The sequence below is a fragment of the Phycodurus eques genome, chromosome 11 (assembly GCF_024500275.1).
Source record: "Phycodurus eques isolate BA_2022a chromosome 11, UOR_Pequ_1.1, whole genome shotgun sequence".
Lineage (NCBI taxonomy): Eukaryota > Metazoa > Chordata > Actinopteri > Syngnathiformes > Syngnathidae > Phycodurus > Phycodurus eques.
The window spans coordinates 27,446,432-27,463,444 of NC_084535.1; the positions used below are offsets into that span (position 1 = coordinate 27,446,432).

Below are 17,013 nucleotides of genomic sequence, written 5' to 3' on the forward strand. Positions count from 1 at the left end.
AACCTGGTACAGGCAGGCCATCATCTCCCTGGAAAAACAAAACAAAGTGGTGAACACTCACGAAATTGAGCTACAGTACATGCAAATGTAAAGAAATCCAACAATTATGCAGTTTGGACCGAGAAGCCGTTTACATGTACAAAATGATATTGAACTCGGAGTTGCAAATCACGTTGTTCCATCCAGAAATTTGGAAAACCTCATTTCCTTTATTCTGTCACTAACTAAGTTTTCACGACCAGTATAATTATGTATGGTTAACCAGTTTGACTTCATTAACATTGTCAAAATGTTACCATACCAACTAGAAGGATGTAGTATGGTACAATCTGTATGGGGTTACAAACATCGCAGGCACTTTATTGGTCAACAGAGAATGGTCAGTTTTCCTTAGAACACTGGGAATGGAATGGGAGGGACAAAAAACTCTATGGACTCTATTTACGTGACCAGCGCAAAATCCAGCACTGCACTGGGCGTAATTCTGTGAGGAGGTAGGCGAGACCCAGTTTTGGTAATTTCGTGGACCGGTGTACCCCCAGGGCATGTAAAAAGTGGGACGTCCGTCCGCGCGTGTTCACAGCAGACTTCAACCTGTCCAATCGAAGCGGCCTCTCTCATTCCCTTTAAATGTGGCGCAATATTCTCGCGTGGAGACGTCTCTACATGTGGAAGAGAACACAGGGATCCATGCGTGACTGGAGCCTTGAACGTTAGCGGGTGCCATTATTAAATACAGAACGAGCTGGTGAACACTGCTGTTGACCTAGACCATGTTCGCGGACCTCATGTATTTGTACCCCCTTCAACGATTGTTTGTTTTACACCCCCCTCAAACCTCCGTAGCCGGCAGCTGTGGAAAAGATGTGGAAAGATTTCAAAGTTATATTAATGATAACAATAAAATGCTTTCAATTAATTTATTTCTACAAGGATTAAGAGGGTTGGATGCCCGCTGTTGAAATACAGCAAGTCGGTCATCCACCACGCATGGCCGAGGACCTCACGTGTCTGTCTGCCTTCAACTGCCCTGATCAAATTCACCAAAATTGCGTTATCACCTGTGCCAACAGTTAGACATGATCTCAGTAGGCTTAAGTTTAGACTTAGACGTTCTCACACCAAAATCTCACTCCGCCAAGCCCATCTATCAGGGCACATCCTCACTGCGCCGAAACGCCCGGCTTGGTGCAGACGGTCTACCAAATTCGCAAACATGCACAGCAAGTCTTGCACTTGCATGAAAATCAAGATGCGGCAGTTTTTAGGTGGAAGTGCAGTTGTGCTGTTTACGAAAATAGAGCCCTGTATCTTAGAAAACACTGGATTCCAATGGAGGAAGTATTCAAAGCCATGATTTTTTTTCCTACCAACTCCAATTCCATTAAAGTTGGGATGTTCTGTAAAATGTAAAGAAAAATAGAATAAAATGATTTGCAAATCCGTTTAAACCTATATTCAAAAGATATTTCATGTTCAAACTGAATCAAATCGTTTTTTGTTGTTGCAAATATTCACTCATTTTGAATTTGATGAGTGCAACACATTCCAAAAAAAAGCTGGGACACAGGCGTGTTTACCACTGTGTTCCACGACCTTTCCTTTCAACAACTCCCTTGTCATACTTTGCGCTTCATAATCTGTCACACATTTTCAATGGGAGACAGCTCAGACCGCTGTTAGGCCAGTCTCATACTTGCACTCTTTTACTACGAAGCGACGCTGTTGTAACAAGTGCAGAATGTGGCTGAGCATTGTGTTGCTGAAATGAGCAGGGACGTCGCTGAATAGACGTTGCTTGGACGGCAGCATATGCTGCCCCTAAACCCGGGATGTACCTTTTAGCATGAATGTTATCTTCACAGATATGCAAGTTACCCATGCCATGGGCACTAACACACCCCCATAGCATCGCCGATACTGGCCTTTGAGCTTTGTGCTGATCACAATCCAAATGGTCCTTTCTCCTCTTTGGTCGGCAGAACATTACGTCGATGATTTTCGAAAACAATTTGAAATATGGAGCCTTCAGACCACACCGCACTTTTTCACTTTGCTTCACTCCATCTCAGATAAGATCGAGCGCAGAGAACCTGGCAGAGTTTCTGGCAGAGTTTCTGGGTGTTGTTGATAGTTGGCTTTCACTTTGCATGGTAGAGTTTTAACCTGCATTTGTAGCTGTAGCGACAGACTGTGTTCACTATCAATAGTTTTCTGAAGTGTTCCTGAGCCCACGTGGCCATATACTACAATGCCAGTTTTTAATGCAGTGCCATGTGAGGGATCGAAGGTCACGGGCTTTCAATGTTGGTTTTCGGTCTTGCCATTAACATGCAGCTATTTCTAATCTTTTGATGATATTATAGACTGTAGATGACGAAATCCTTAAATTCCTTGCAATTGTACATTGAGAGAGTTTTTCTTAAACTGTTGGACTGAACCTCGCCCCGTCCCTGCTTGTGAACAACTGAGCCTTTCGGGGATGCTCCTTTTATAATAATTAACCTGTTCACCTGTGGAATGTTTGAAATGTGGAATGTGTTTTGGAGCTTTCCTCAACTTTCCCAGTCTTTTGTTGCCCCTGTTCCAGCTTTTTTTTTTGGAATCTGTTGCACGCATCAAATTCAAAATGAGACAATATTTATAACAAAAAAAACAAATAAAAAATCTTCATCGGTTTGAACATTAAATATCTTGTCTTTGTAAAGTATTCAATAGAAGATGACATGTTATATATTTTATTTGTTTCATTCATTGGTGAATCACCTTTTACCTTTGCGGCAATCGGGTTTATCATTCCAAATTGTACTTTGCTGAGCTGAACTGAAATGTACCACTGGTGGGAATGTACTTTTAGAAACATCATGTGGAAAAGTGAGCAAAAACTATACATGAAGCTTTGTACAACCCTGCTAAAAACATGTTCAGATACCGTACAACACAAATAATTGTGATAGGGCTGCTGTCCAATGAAAACCGCATACAGGGGATATAAAGTCTACAAAACCCTGTCCAAATGCCATTTTCTTTTCTTGTACTTTTTTTTTTTTTTTTAAATGTGACCTATACAACCAAAATGGTGCCAATTGTGTGCTGACTCCTGGTTAATTCTGAACAGATTCCAGATTCCCAGTTATAAGAGTGTAGCCATACTGGTACAATCAGAATATCTCAGTTATTTCTTTTTACTTCCCCTCGCTCCTTTTTTTTTTTTTCCACCCAATTGAATGGGATAGGGTAAAGGTCATATAAATGCTGGAAAAAGGTTTTGAAATAATTGATTTTGGTTTTATATTTAATATCAGAAAAATCTGGCATTTGAACATCGGCGTGGAGACTTTTTTTTTTTTTTTTACAGTATATATCCACTGTATCTGCACTTCATGATTTTGACTTTTTGAACATAATTCCTTTTTTTTGTGCACTCCTTGATGCGCTATTACATGTAGCGAAACAGCCAATTACATATCTTTTAAAAACTTCACCATTATCTCTCATCCACAGAACCATTCAATCCTATGATTTTCCTTCGCTTCATGTCCATCGATTTTAGACAGCACCTCCATTGACTTTGTACTGTCGACGCGCAACAACACACAATATGCTCAAGGGGAAATATATGCTCACCGTCCCTTTGTTTTAATGAAACCAGTTTGTTTGGGAAGATAACGAGCAAATGATTGCTGATAAAAGGTATATTGTACCGAGTCGGATTGATGTCGCAGTCAAAATCAACGGCTGAAAGCGTCATCGAAAACTATGAAATACAGTACAGACGGCATCCAGTGATTTGCGGAGGTTCTGCAATGTCAAGTTTTCAAGTGGAGCAGTAAAATTGAATTCAAACTAGATTTGACAGTCAAAACAGGTCTATGCATGAAAACCATAAGGGAAAACATCCGCTTTCATTTAGCCAATGAGTCCATCCGCTTTTAACTGCGCTTCGCACAACCTGTGGTAATGTTGCCTAAGAGAATTGGTGCTCCATGCAAGAGATGAAAGAGAAAACGCTGATTAATTATTGTTATGAAAGTTCTGAGTGTGATTGATTTAGAACGACAGTTTGCGAGGTAATGTGTTAGTCACGATTAGTGCGTTAACGAGTGGTGATGGAGCTAAAAGAACACGAGTCGATTGTACTTCCTTCAAATGAAATGATATAAATGATATATGCAATGATTCTCTCCAAGATGGTCAGTGGAAGAAGTTACTGAATTAAGACAATGATAAGCTACTTGACAATGGTTATTATTTTCATGCAAACTTACCATGCAAAACTTAATAAAGCTAAGACTTTTTAGTTCATGGTGCGATGTGCAACTCTGATGTTAGGTAAATGCATGCTGGGGAGGAAAGAGAGAGCACCATACCACAGGACAAGGGGCATCCAGCCCATCCAGGCCTGGCAGGCCCGGTTCACCTTTCTCTCCTTTAAAGCCTCGGAAACCCTGTTTGTGAAATCATCCATTGAAAAAAAAAAAAAAAGCAGCTTTGTTGCCACAGTAGCTAAGCGTTTGTCCTCCGCTGTTTGGGGACATGATGACTCGCCCTTCGGTCCGCTGGGCATGTTGATGCGGGTTTACCTCAACATGCAGGCAACCCTGACTGACAGGAACAGAGTTCACTAAGATGAGAGCATCAACGTTCATAATGATACACGTTTCCTTAAAGGGGAACTAAAACCCGAAATGTATTTCGAGAAGAATTCACTCGTCTGAACACGGTATTCCGATCGATATTCCGATCGTGGAATAAGAATGAAACAGAGGAATTGATCAATTCTCCTCCGTCTTACTTTTGCAACGCAAACGCGAGAGACGTTATGACGTTAAGTACGGTCGACGGCGGTATTTCCGAACATGCTGACCCCCCCCCCCCGAGTTGGGTGGAAATTGGTGAATTCATCTGTTTAATTCTTATTCCACGACCACAATATTAATCCAAATTCTGTGTTGAGACTGATGGGGCCACATACAACGTATTGTTGCAAAAAAAAAATAATAATAAAATAAATAAAAAAAGTTTTGTTCCCCCTTAAGTGAACAGGATAACTTGATTTGGAATTATGATAAATGTTCATTTGTTTTTGAAATCGTAGTTATATTACAATTGTGAATATGGCTTTGCGCATGCACGCAATTGGCTTGGCATTTGAAGACCAAAGATAAGTTGAGACTTTGCGTGTCTTCAACTGCTAGTGTTGTTCAGCCAAAAAAGAGGAGGCTTAACCCCTCCCCCCCCGAAAAATAATACATGATGCTCATATCAATGATTTATTCCCGCCAGTCTTGTTCCTAGGGAAAGAAAAGAGGCCTGAGGTTGATTAGAATCACTGAAAACCAGAGCCAAAAATAAGATTTTGTCACCAGTGACCCTTTCTTTTGGCTCTTAGTTATACACAGATAACTGACATACCAACGGACATGGGGCATCTAATCCAGGTGCTCCTTGGTCTCCCTTATCCCCTTTGGCCCCCCTGTTGCCTTTCTTGCCCCTCTCTCCCTGCAAACAACAGTGTATTAAACAAATAACAAACTTTAGTCCTCCTTTCTGGTGAAATTTTAGATTCTGCTTATGGAACTATGTGTTATGAATTTAACAGGAGAAATACCTTACATTAAATAACTAGAGGGTTTGGTGTGCTGTTCAGTATTTTAAGAAAATAACAGAATTGGTGATTTAGTGCAGAGGTAGTTGGGGAGAAAATCATTTTGAAGAGAGAAAACACAAACTTTTGAAAACAGGCTAAGTTATTTTTTTTATTTAGAATAAACAGAATCTCCCCTACATATTTTCATAAACGTATGCACGCAAATACTTCACATTGATTCATGAATGGTGGAGCACAAAGCTGTAGTTGATCTCTGTTGGGAACAGGGATCGTTTTGATCATGTTTTCCATCCATCCATCTATTTTCTGAGCCGCTTATAAGAATTAGAATCAGAATCAGAATCAGAATGAGAATCAGAGTCACAATTAGAATCAGAATCAGAATCATCTTTATATCCTTATCCTCACTCGGGTCGCGGGATGGCTGGAACCTATCCCAGCTTTCTTCGGGCAGAAGGCGGGGTACACCCTGAACTGGTTGCCAGCCAATCACAGGGCACACATATACAAACAACCATTCACACTCACATTCACATCTACGGGCAATTTTAGAGTTTTCAATCAAACTACCACGCCTGTTTTTGGGATGTGGGAGGAAACCGGAGTGCCCGGTCACTTTTAACCGCATACACTCCTTGAAGTCTCGGCGCCCTTTGCACAATGGTCATTGCACCGGACTATTGCTATACTAGTCATTCAAACTGCTCTAGGTGCTAGAGGACTCTGCAGCTTTTTGCACAATTGTCAAAAAAATAAATAAATTGTACCAGCATTACCAGATAACTAGCAACCCTTTATTGCTCAGTGATTGTTTTTCTCAATGTCTTTATGTCTTCAAAGTGTTCTCTGTCAATTGACTTTGTCTGTTGTCGTACGAGAATGGCTCCAACTACTGGAGACAAATTCCTTGTGTGGTTTTTTTGGACATACTTGGCAAATAAAGATGATTCTGATTCTGATAATTGTACCCCAGTGCAATGTGACATAATTATTTAAGGGAAAAAGTTCATCTTTAGAATGTGAGTCTCCTCAGATTACGCGTTGAAACGGGATTGGATTTATATAAACTAACCAGGTGGGTATTCCAGGAAGCAGGTTATGTGAAAACTCAGAGGAGGTTAACCCTGAGATGAGGTAAAGTCGTAATTATCTGTTGCGGGTAAGAGAAATTCCGAGTCAGTCACCACGGTAACAGACTCCATGAAGCTAACCTGCTCGCTAGCAGGTTTTGTATGTTAAAACCTAGCTTTCTACTGCTCTTCTCCTTCCTGAAACAAACTTGGAGTTTCTGTTTCTACGTGATCCCGTTCATATGAATAAATCTAAAGTAATATTCTGGCATTCCCAGATTAATTTCTGATCAAACAGTATCGTTCGTCATGAAACTCAAATAAACTTCACTAAATCGATACTATTGGTCTACCACAGGGGCTGGTAACGTAAAATACTCAAAGACCCATTTGGACCGGCTGCCACAGAAAAAAACAAAAACACTGGGAGACATCAAAACACTGCATATGATACTTTTGTGTTGTATAAAAAAAACTATAGCGTTGCTTCCACTTAACAATGTAAAATAATAGCAAATTAAAATAGTTATTTTACCGAGTCAATGTGATTTTTTGCTCCTGAACTTCAGCGTACAGCATTGGCACAACAGGACTTTAGACGTCAACTTCATTTTCATACAAGATTGTAAGCTGTCATCTGTGAGGCGTGAGCGGTGTTTGGTTTTAATATAGTTCCCGTAACACGTTGCATTAAATGTTACATTTTCTTCAGAAACTTTTCTTTTCTTGGATTCATCCATGGTTTACAGAGGGTCGAATAGCTCAATAAATCTTGCATGTTTTGAGTGGCAAAAAAACATTTTATTTTAATGACAAGACCAGCATTCGTTCATCCGTTTTCCGCACCGCTTATCCTCCACTAGGGTCGCAGGTGTGTTGGAGCCTATCCCAGCTATCTTCGGGCGAGAGGCGGAGTACACTTTGAACAGGTCGCCAGCCAATCGCAGGGCACATATAAACAAGCAACCATTCGCACTCCCATTCACACCGACGGGCAATTCAGAGTCTTCAATTAACCTACCACTCATGTTTTTGGGATGAAACGCAGGAGGTCAGCCAATCTGTGTTTGTATTGTGGAGATGCTAGCCATTACATCGCCAAATGTCCCACACATCCATCAAACTGGTGGACTCACCAATGAGGACGGAGGCATTGGTGAGTCACTCAAGTCCCCTCCCCCCCCGTTGTAAGATCTCTTCTATCATCTGGTGGAATAACTTGTCTTTGCCCGTCTTCGCCCTCGTAGATTCCGGAGCAGATGAGAATCTGATAGAACGCCAACTTGTGGATCAATTGGGAATAAATCTGCAAACTCTAACCGCTCCGAAGAAGGCCACTGCTCTCAATGGGCAGCTGATTTCTCGTGTCAAAGAAACAATCGTCCCTGTTTCTCTCAAACTATCAGGTAACCATCCAGAAAGTAATAGTTTTCATGTTTTTGACCGCCTGCAAGTTCTGATTGTGCTTGGCTTGCCTTGGCTGAAGACCCACAACCCGGCATCGAATGGACAGTGCCATAGATAACTTCCTGGAGCAATTTTTGTCATGCGAACTGCTTGTTGACAGCTGCGGGGCCTCCTCGTGGTCAGAGTCCAAGTGATGAACCTGATTTGTCTTGTGCGTCTTCCTGTAATTTACCCCGACTTAGCTCAAGTATTTAGTAAACACCAGGCCTTGTATCAGCCCCTGCACAGATCATACGATTGTGCTATAGAGCTCCAGCTTGGTGGACCACTTCCCAGCAGCCGGCTCTTTAACATCTCACGTCCTGAGCGGGAGACCATGGAAACTTATATCAGCAAGTCGCTGGCAGCAGGCATAATTCGGCCTTCCTCTTCACCGGTGGGAGCAGATTTTTTCTTTGTGGACAAAAAGGACAAGATCCTCCATGTGTTGATTATTGTGGTCTTAACTAAATCACCATAAAGAACCAGTCGCCCTTGCCCCTGATTGATTACACCTTTCCCCCCTCTTTATGGAGCAACAATATTTTCCAGATTTGACCTGTGCCAGGCATACCATCTTGTCCGCATATGGGAGGGGTACGAGTGGAAGATGGCATTCAACACTCATAGTGGGCACAACAAATACCTCGTCATGCCATTCGGCTAGACCAACGCTCCTGCTGTTTTCCAAGCCTTGGTCAATGACGTCCTGCATGACATGATTGGAAAATTTGTGTTTGTGTACATTGATGATGTCTTGATCTTCTCCAGTTCCAGCGCAGATCACAAACAATATGTTCGCCAGGTTCTCCAGAGGCTTTTCGAGAACAAGCCCTTCGTGAAGGCGGAAAAATGTGAGTTCCATGTTCCTAGGACCACCTTCCTGGGCTATGTCATCGCCGAGGGGCAGCTCCAGATGGACCCAGCCAAGGTAGTCGCGGGCACCGAATGACCAAAGCCTTTGACATGTAAGTAGCTGCAACGCTTCCTTGGCTTTGCCAATTTTTACAGACGGTTCATTCAAAACTACAGTCGAGTTGCACTCGCACTTCACACCTCGCACATCTACCTTGACACATTTCCGTTGGTAAGACGGGGCTGACCTAGCTTTTTGTCAACTAAAGCTCCTGTCCTGGTTCACCCAGACCCACATAGACAATTTATTGTTGAGGTTGATGCATCGGAGGGAGGAGTTGGCGCGGTGCTCTCCCAGCGATCCCCGGCGGATGGTAAGGTACACCCCTCTGCCTTATTTTCTCGCAGACTGTCTGAGGCGGAGAGGAATTATGGGATCAGAGACAGGGAACTCTTAGCGGTGAAGATGGCATTGGACGAATGGCGGCATTTTCTTGAAGGAGCAGAACACCCATTCATTGTGTGGACCAATCACAAGAATTCGGAATACATCCGCTCTGCTAAGAGACTGAGCCCCCGTCAAGCCAGGTGGGCACTGTTTTTTGATCGTTTCACTTTCACCTTATCCTATCGCCCAGGTTTAAAGGAGGCCCAAGTTGAGAAATCTGATCCTGGTGGGGGTCCCCAGAACTCTTTGTTTGTCATGGATTCTGTATGCTCTCAGGGGCTGCAGTGGGCCCACTCCTCACCACCATGGAGGACGACACCGGTCTTTTGTGTCGGCATGCATGGTATGCGCCCAGAATAAAACATCCTCTAAACCAAGGTCTGGTCTGCTTAGTCCACTCCCTATTCCCAGGCGCGTTGGTCACACATTGCCCTAGACTTCGTTACCGGCCCATTCAAAGGGAAACACCGTCGTTCTCACTGTGGTGGACAGGTTCTCAAGGGCAGCCCAGTTTATCGCACTTCCCAAGCTCCCGTTGACCAAAGAGACCGCCGACCTATTGGCCCAGCACATTTTCGCTTGCATGGCATCCCTTCTGACATCGTGTCCGACAGAGGCCCACAGTTCACCTCATTTTGTACAGCTCTCGGCAGTGGTGTTAATCTCTTGTCTGGTTACCATCCTCAGACCAATGGACAATGTGAGCGCACTAACCAGCACTGGGGACTGCATTCCATTTTATGTCTGTCTCATCCCGCTTCATGGAGCAGCCACCTTCACCTTCTATCAACTCCCACACCACTCTTTCCTTCACAGGAGAGCAAGCTTTCTGTCCCTTCTGTGCAGGCCTACATTCGCCAGTGTTCCAAGGTCGACATATTCACGCACCTGCCTACACTGTTGATAAAAGAGTGTGGCTCAAGTCCAGCACTCTACCACTCAGGGTAGAATCAAAGAAATTGTCTCCCCGAGTCATTGGTCCATTTGAGATTGAGGCTCTGGTGAACCCTTGTGCTGTGCACCTCAAGCTCCCGGCCACTCTACGCGTCCACCCCTCTTCCATGTCTCGCAGATTAAGCCAATTTCTTCAAGCCCTCCGTGCCCCCCAATACCACCCTTCCTCCTCTCCGGGTGATTGATGGGCATCCCGCTTTCTCGGTGAACAAGCTCCTGGATGTGTGGCACCGTGGGCGTGGCCTCCAGTACTTGGTCAACTGGGAGGGCTATGCCCCGGTGGAGCAGAGCCAGGTCCCTGCCCGGCAGGTTTTGTGCAGGGCACTGATCCGTGACTTCCATCGTGCCCACCCTGATCGCCTTTGTCGTGCGCCAGGTGGCGCCCGTTGAAGGGGGATGTACTGTTAGGTCTGCTGTCTCAGCGCCCTGAGTTCTGCCCCAGTGGGCGTTTGGGTGTGTGTGTGTGTTTGGTTTCTTGCAGGTGTGGTGCATTGGACCTACTCAGCAGCAGTTTTCGCTCCCCAATTAGCTGCCCTATTTAAGATGGCCCTGGACTCCACCACACCACCATCTCCTTCGAGTTTGTAATTTTGCGATCCTGCACCCTTTACCCATTACGACTTATGAGAATTGTTCTGATCTGATCAGCCTGCCGACTGCCTCTGTTCCCTGCCAACCTGTGTTTGTCTCCCGCCACTCATTGACCACCGGACTCCTTCCTTGCAAGCCTGCTCATCTCCAGAACCTGCCAACCCGGACACAGCCCACGAGACCTCTTCGCCCGCCAGCAGCTATTGGTCTCCAACCAACTGGTTGCCCAAAAAACATTTGTTCTTTAACTGTCCATTCCCTCGCCTCTGGTTTTGACAGAGTTCTGACAGAGAAGCTCGGTCTGACAGAGAAGCTCGGTCATCCGGGAGGAGCTCAGAGTAGAGCTGCTGCTCCTCCACATTGAGAGGAGCCAGATAAGGTGGCTGGGGAATCTGATTAGGATGCCTCCCGGACACCTCCCTGGTGAGGTTTTCCGGGCACGTCCCACTGGGAGGAGACCCCGGGGACGACCAAAGACACGTTGGAGAGACTATGACTCCCAGCTGGCCTCAGAATGCCTCGGTGTCCCCCCGGAAGACCTGGATGAAGTGGATGAACTGCATGAACAAAAAATTATTATTTTCCTGCGACTGGCTGGCGACTAGTTCAGGGTGTACCCCGCCTCTCGCCCAGAGTCAGCTGGGATAGGCTACAAGCACGCCTGTGACCCTAGTAAGGATAAGCGGTGTGGGAAATGAATGAATGAAAATTATTATTTTATTATTAGAATAAACTATTCAATTTTTTCTACCTCATCTATGAATGACCTGGCCCATTTATTCATTAATTTAAAAAAAAAAATCTAATGTAGCCCTGGAGCACAAATGTTCCCAGTGTGTTCAGGGTGCTTGCTGGAATACCCCCAGCCATCTTCTTCCTAAACATATCCGCCCAATGTCTTGCCGACATTTTAAAATCGTCATGATTTCGTTATCTCAGTATGTATTGTCATTGGGTGACTTTTTAGTTGGTGTTCCCTGCAATCGTTGGGTAGTCTACATATGGATCATTCTACACAGCAGTCACAGTGCATGTACGTTAATCAATAACATGCAGCAAGGGTTATCCTTTTTGTAACGATGCATAGTGCCTGTTAAGAGAAATTCGAAAAAGTTTTTTTAAACTAGCTTTTGAATTTAACAATAACTAGTTATTGTTTTGGCGGCACAGTGAACGACTGGTTCGCACATCAGCCTCACAGTTCTGAGGATTGGGGTTCAAATTCCGGCCCCGCCTCTGTAGAGTTTGGATTTTCTCTGCGTGTTGTTGTTTTATTATTTAACATGGAATATTGTACATATCCAGTAAAAAGTCTCCACCCACCTGGTCACAAAACAGGTTTTTGTGATATAAAAAATGAGACGAAGATACATTTTTAACTTTTTACACCATGGATGTGATCTGGCTAATTCTGAACACAGCCACATCATCAGTTATAAAAGGGTGTGCACATTTGGGTATCTTCATTATTTCCCTTTGTATATTTGTGGATATTTACTTCCTTTATTTGTACAGGTTATTGGTCACATTATTAGTAGAAAAAGTTTTGAAATACATTATGTTGGTCTCATTTTGTTAATATCACAAAAATCTTGCATTTGAGCAGGTCTGTGTGAACTTTTTAAATCAACTGTACATGTTTTTTGTATAAATAGAACACCTGCACACCAAGGTCAAGGGCTGTTTAGGATCAAAGGAAAAACAATATTTTATGTTACATAAGGAGTCCTTGGTTTACTCCTTGAGGTTTGCACAGTGGTGGAAGTACATGTAGTAATGCGGGACAATAACTTACTCCATTTGATTGTTTTATATCGCTGCCTGAGAGGACATTTTCATTCAAATATTTACTGTAATTAGGACTTAACTACTGCGTTAGCGCAGGTTACTGAGAGACTACTGCAGGCTCTGATTTACGGGCTTGCCGTAGGAAAGGAATTCCGTCATAAGCAGGTTTCAAGCACACCAAGTGTGTAAGCTTTGACTTAGAGAATGGTAGCTTGGCTAAACTGTAAGTACACGTACTAAGAGGAATTAGGTTGGTCAGTATTCCAAGGTTTTGTTATGGCAACTTTAACATCATATAACCGGCTGCCTTATCCTTTGGCACGCAAATCCTGACATGTCAATGGACACAACGTGGAAAAAAAGACAGGTAGCAATGGAATCACAGGCAACTATTTTAAGATCACGTTTAAAGCTAAGACGTTTACCATGTATCTTTTGACTTGTTACAGAAATATGTAAAAACATACAACTTTAGAAACATGCAATGATGGGAGAGCATTGCTTGCCATTTAGGGGAATAGGGGTTAAGTGTCAGGGTTTGATTTATGAACACTTGCAGGGTAAATGTACTGTTAAGAAGGAATAGGAATAGGCAAAAAGGAAGTGTAAGAGGAGGACGTATTAACCCAGGACTTGAATTAGAATGCAGGAGCAGGAGGAGCAGGAGGCCAAGGTTTGTGAGAGGGAGAGAGGGCAATCCTTGCGAGAAAAAGAGCCTTAGGGCAAGGTGGAGGGAAGGAAAAAGGGGATAGGAAGACCTGTGGATACAAAGGAAGATAGGACAAGAGTAAAAACACCTACACTATCCCATAGCTTTATCGTCAACACTTTCAACTAGATGGAACTTTCAACAAATTTGGAATTGTTTCTATTTCTGCAGTATGGTCTTCATTCACCATGTCGAATAATCACGTTTGTTTGAATGAGATTCTTTTATCCTATGGAAGTCAGTTGAATGTGTTGAAAAAGGCTATGAAATGTGAAGACTTGACTGATGGGAGTGGAAATATTAAACAAGGAACATGTTAATAGGAAGGAACAGGAACATTATTTTAGAGGTAGGGTATCACAGTCAGCTTATACTGTACATGGTGGACAACATCAAACATGATTTCTTATGATTGGAACTCAGTCACTGTAAATTAAAAGCATGATTCAACAAACTGAAAACATGTCTCATTTCAAGGTTTTAAAATAGCTAATCTAGCTATGTCCAATACTCAGTGCTTAACAACATTTATGAGACCACCTCTAACAAAACAAAAAACAAAAAAAGAATGAAAGGAATCCATCTAGCATTGTTAAGTGCTTTAATGCAGACTCTTTCAATTTCAGCGAGCCCGTGACGTTTTACCATTTTCAATAGGAATGAAGAATTTCAAACTCAATTCAGCTTTTTTTTATACCCAAATTTGAGTACGCTCACTGGGCTTCTAAAATAAATTGGAAATCAAGCCTCATAACAATCCACCAGTAATTTGGCATTTTAATCAAGAAATAATAGTGCTCTTTACATTTATTTCTTTTTTTGTAAAAGAGTACATTTTAAAATCCATGGACAACAATATTAGTTACATTTTAGTGTTCACATTTTGTTTGTAAAAAAGCTTCTACTTACTGGTGTATTAATCATTACATAAACATAAAAAAATGATTTTGGTAATTGCCAATGCTGTTCGTTGAGGGCATCTTCACCCCTTCAATGGACATTTGGGCACTGAGTAGTGGTCTAAAAAAAATTGGTAAGCATTGTATATACACTGCTATGAAAAAGAATTTGCACCCATTCTGATTTCTTTTGCATATTTAGCACACTTACATGTTCAGATCATCCGAGAATATTTAATATCTCGCAGACAACCCAAGGAAATATAAAACACAGCTTCTAAATGACATTAGTGTTGATTTAGGGATATAAAAAAAAAAACAAATCCAACCCTCTGTGAAAAAACAATTTCCCCCTGAACCTCATTAACAGGTTGTTCCACCTTTGGCGACAATAACTGAAAAGAAGTGTCTTTCGCATTGCTGTGGAGGAATTTTGGTCAACTCTACTTAGCAGAATTGTTTTAACTCAGTCATATTGGAGGGTTTTGGATGAAAGTTTAACTTTTGTTTCATCAGTCTACAGTTATTGGGGATCATCAAGATCATCTTTGGCAAATGCGAGAAAAGCCTTTATGTTTTTTTCGTCAGCCTTGGTTTTCGCCTTGGAATTCTCCAATGGATGCCATTTTTGGCCAGTATCTTTCTTATGGTTGAGTCATGAACACTTACCTTAACTGAGTACAGGCATGTCTCCAGTTTTTTTGTTTGTCGTTGTGGGTTATTTTGTGACCTCCTGGGTAAGTCATTGTGGTACTCTTGGAGTCATTTTGGTTGGCTGAGCACTATTGGCAGTATCGGCATCATTGGGTGAAATGCGCAGGCCATGGGCTTTTGAGCGTTAAGATATGTGACGATCCGAAACATTTAAGTGTGATAGATATGCAAAAAATCCAAAATCAGGAACTGGGCAAATACTTTATCTCAACAAGACAGAATGTTCCTATCCAAAATGGAAGAGTAAACAATGGCAGGAGAGATACTCTCCAGGGTCATTCCATCACAGTCTTTGATATGATCAAGTCAAGTGCATCTTCAGTTCATCTCATGTTAACATTCATTATTCATAATCACAGACTCAAAGCAAACTATCTGACTAACCTGTTTTTGTGTGTATGTAATGCATGATAAAAAAGTGAGTACCTATGTATAATGCGCACTATTGACTTTTGGGAATTTTGGGGGGAAAGAAATGCACATTATACATGTGAAATTATGGTACTTATGAGCCTTTGAAGTAATCACAACTCAGCTCAGTGGCAGCAAAATTAACAAGTCAAATTTAATTGGGACCATTTTTTCTTAGATGCAGTTACAGTGTTAGTCATCCATGTTGAATACCACCAGTTTCAAGAAAGTTTAAAAAATAAATACTATTTACGTATATTATATTTGAGGGGAAACTAAGGTGCTATAAATCTCCAATGAATAATGTTTCATTTTTGGCTAGTTGACTGTGTCAATAAAATATTACAATTATAACTGAGCATAAAATGTCCCTTTACAAAAACAACACAAGTAGCCACTGACTGTGTTGAAACATTACTTCCAAAGACGAAGTGTTTAGTTAACTGTGGAATTACACTGCTTTGGTCTATGTGAGTTTAATACAGTATGTGCACTGGCTTCAATATCTTCATCCCCGTATATTAATATTTCTTACCCGATTCCCTTTGAGTCCTTGTGGCCCTGCAAATCCCTGAAAAGGGAAACAAACAATAATAATTAAATACGTAAATACATAAAGAAACAGATCATTTGTCCAAGTCAATTTCCTTTTTGCAGTCAAAAAGCAGTTACAAATTTAAGTGCGGCAGAGATAAATACACCGTGTGCAGAATTATATTAGGCAAGTCAGTACTTTGACCATATCGTCACTTTTAGGCATATTTCCTAGCTCCCAGCTGGATAAACCTGAATGCTTAATGGATTTAAGCAACAAGGTGCTGTGTATTTGTGTAATGAGCGTGTGCCAAGATGAACACTTTATATATATTCCAAAATTGGAATCAGTTTTTTTTCTAGCATGTCAAGTTTTTTCTCCACAGCTTACCCTCCAGAAAAGCAAAATCATCAAATCAAATCTGTAGTAAGACTTGCCGGCTGATTACGATTGGACTCATCTCAAGCTATGTGGCAACTTGTTTGTGCAGTCACGATTGAGGGACAGGTGAAAGGTGTATGCCGCTCCCAATATGTCAGTACTATCAATATCTGCAAACAGAAAGCTAGCATAGTAGGAATTAAGATTTGTGCTGGCTTTTCGCTGAACCTTGTAACTATGGGCATACCATTATAAGTTTTATTTAGTTTTATGCTGTTTTTTTTGTTTTCAAAGCTTGTAACTATTCCATCTTAGTGTTTTATTTACATAGGTACTGCATATATTTCCTTTGTTCCACTTTGTTCTCAGTTTGTTCAAAAACCTGATGTGATAGAGAAAAACTGAGATCTTTGTCAAAAAAACTGAGATCTTTGTCAAAAAATTGTCAAAAAAATAAATAAATTAAATTAAATTTGTACCGGCATTACCAGATAACTAGCAACCCTTTACTGCACAGTGACTGTTTTTGTCAATGTCTTTATGTCTCAAAAGTATTCTCTGTAAATTGACTGTCTGTTGTCGTACTAGAACGGCTCCAACT

At 41.9% G+C, this 17,013-nt stretch overlaps 1 protein-coding gene across 1 annotated transcript in view; it reads right to left on the reverse strand.

Annotated features, from left to right (window-relative positions):
* Positions 1-4,326: 4,326 nt before the first annotated feature.
* Positions 4,327-17,013, reverse strand: part of col13a1 (collagen, type XIII, alpha 1) — a 60,020-nt gene continuing 47,333 nt past the window's right edge. Inside the window, exons 34-35 of the mRNA XM_061690089.1 lie at positions 16,032-16,067; positions 4,327-4,448 (exon numbers count right to left, since the gene is read on the reverse strand). Coding sequence (XP_061546073.1) covers positions 4,329-4,448; positions 16,032-16,067 — 156 coding nt within the window. The 3' untranslated portion in view covers positions 4,327-4,328. The remainder of the gene's footprint in view (positions 4,449-16,031; positions 16,068-17,013) is intronic.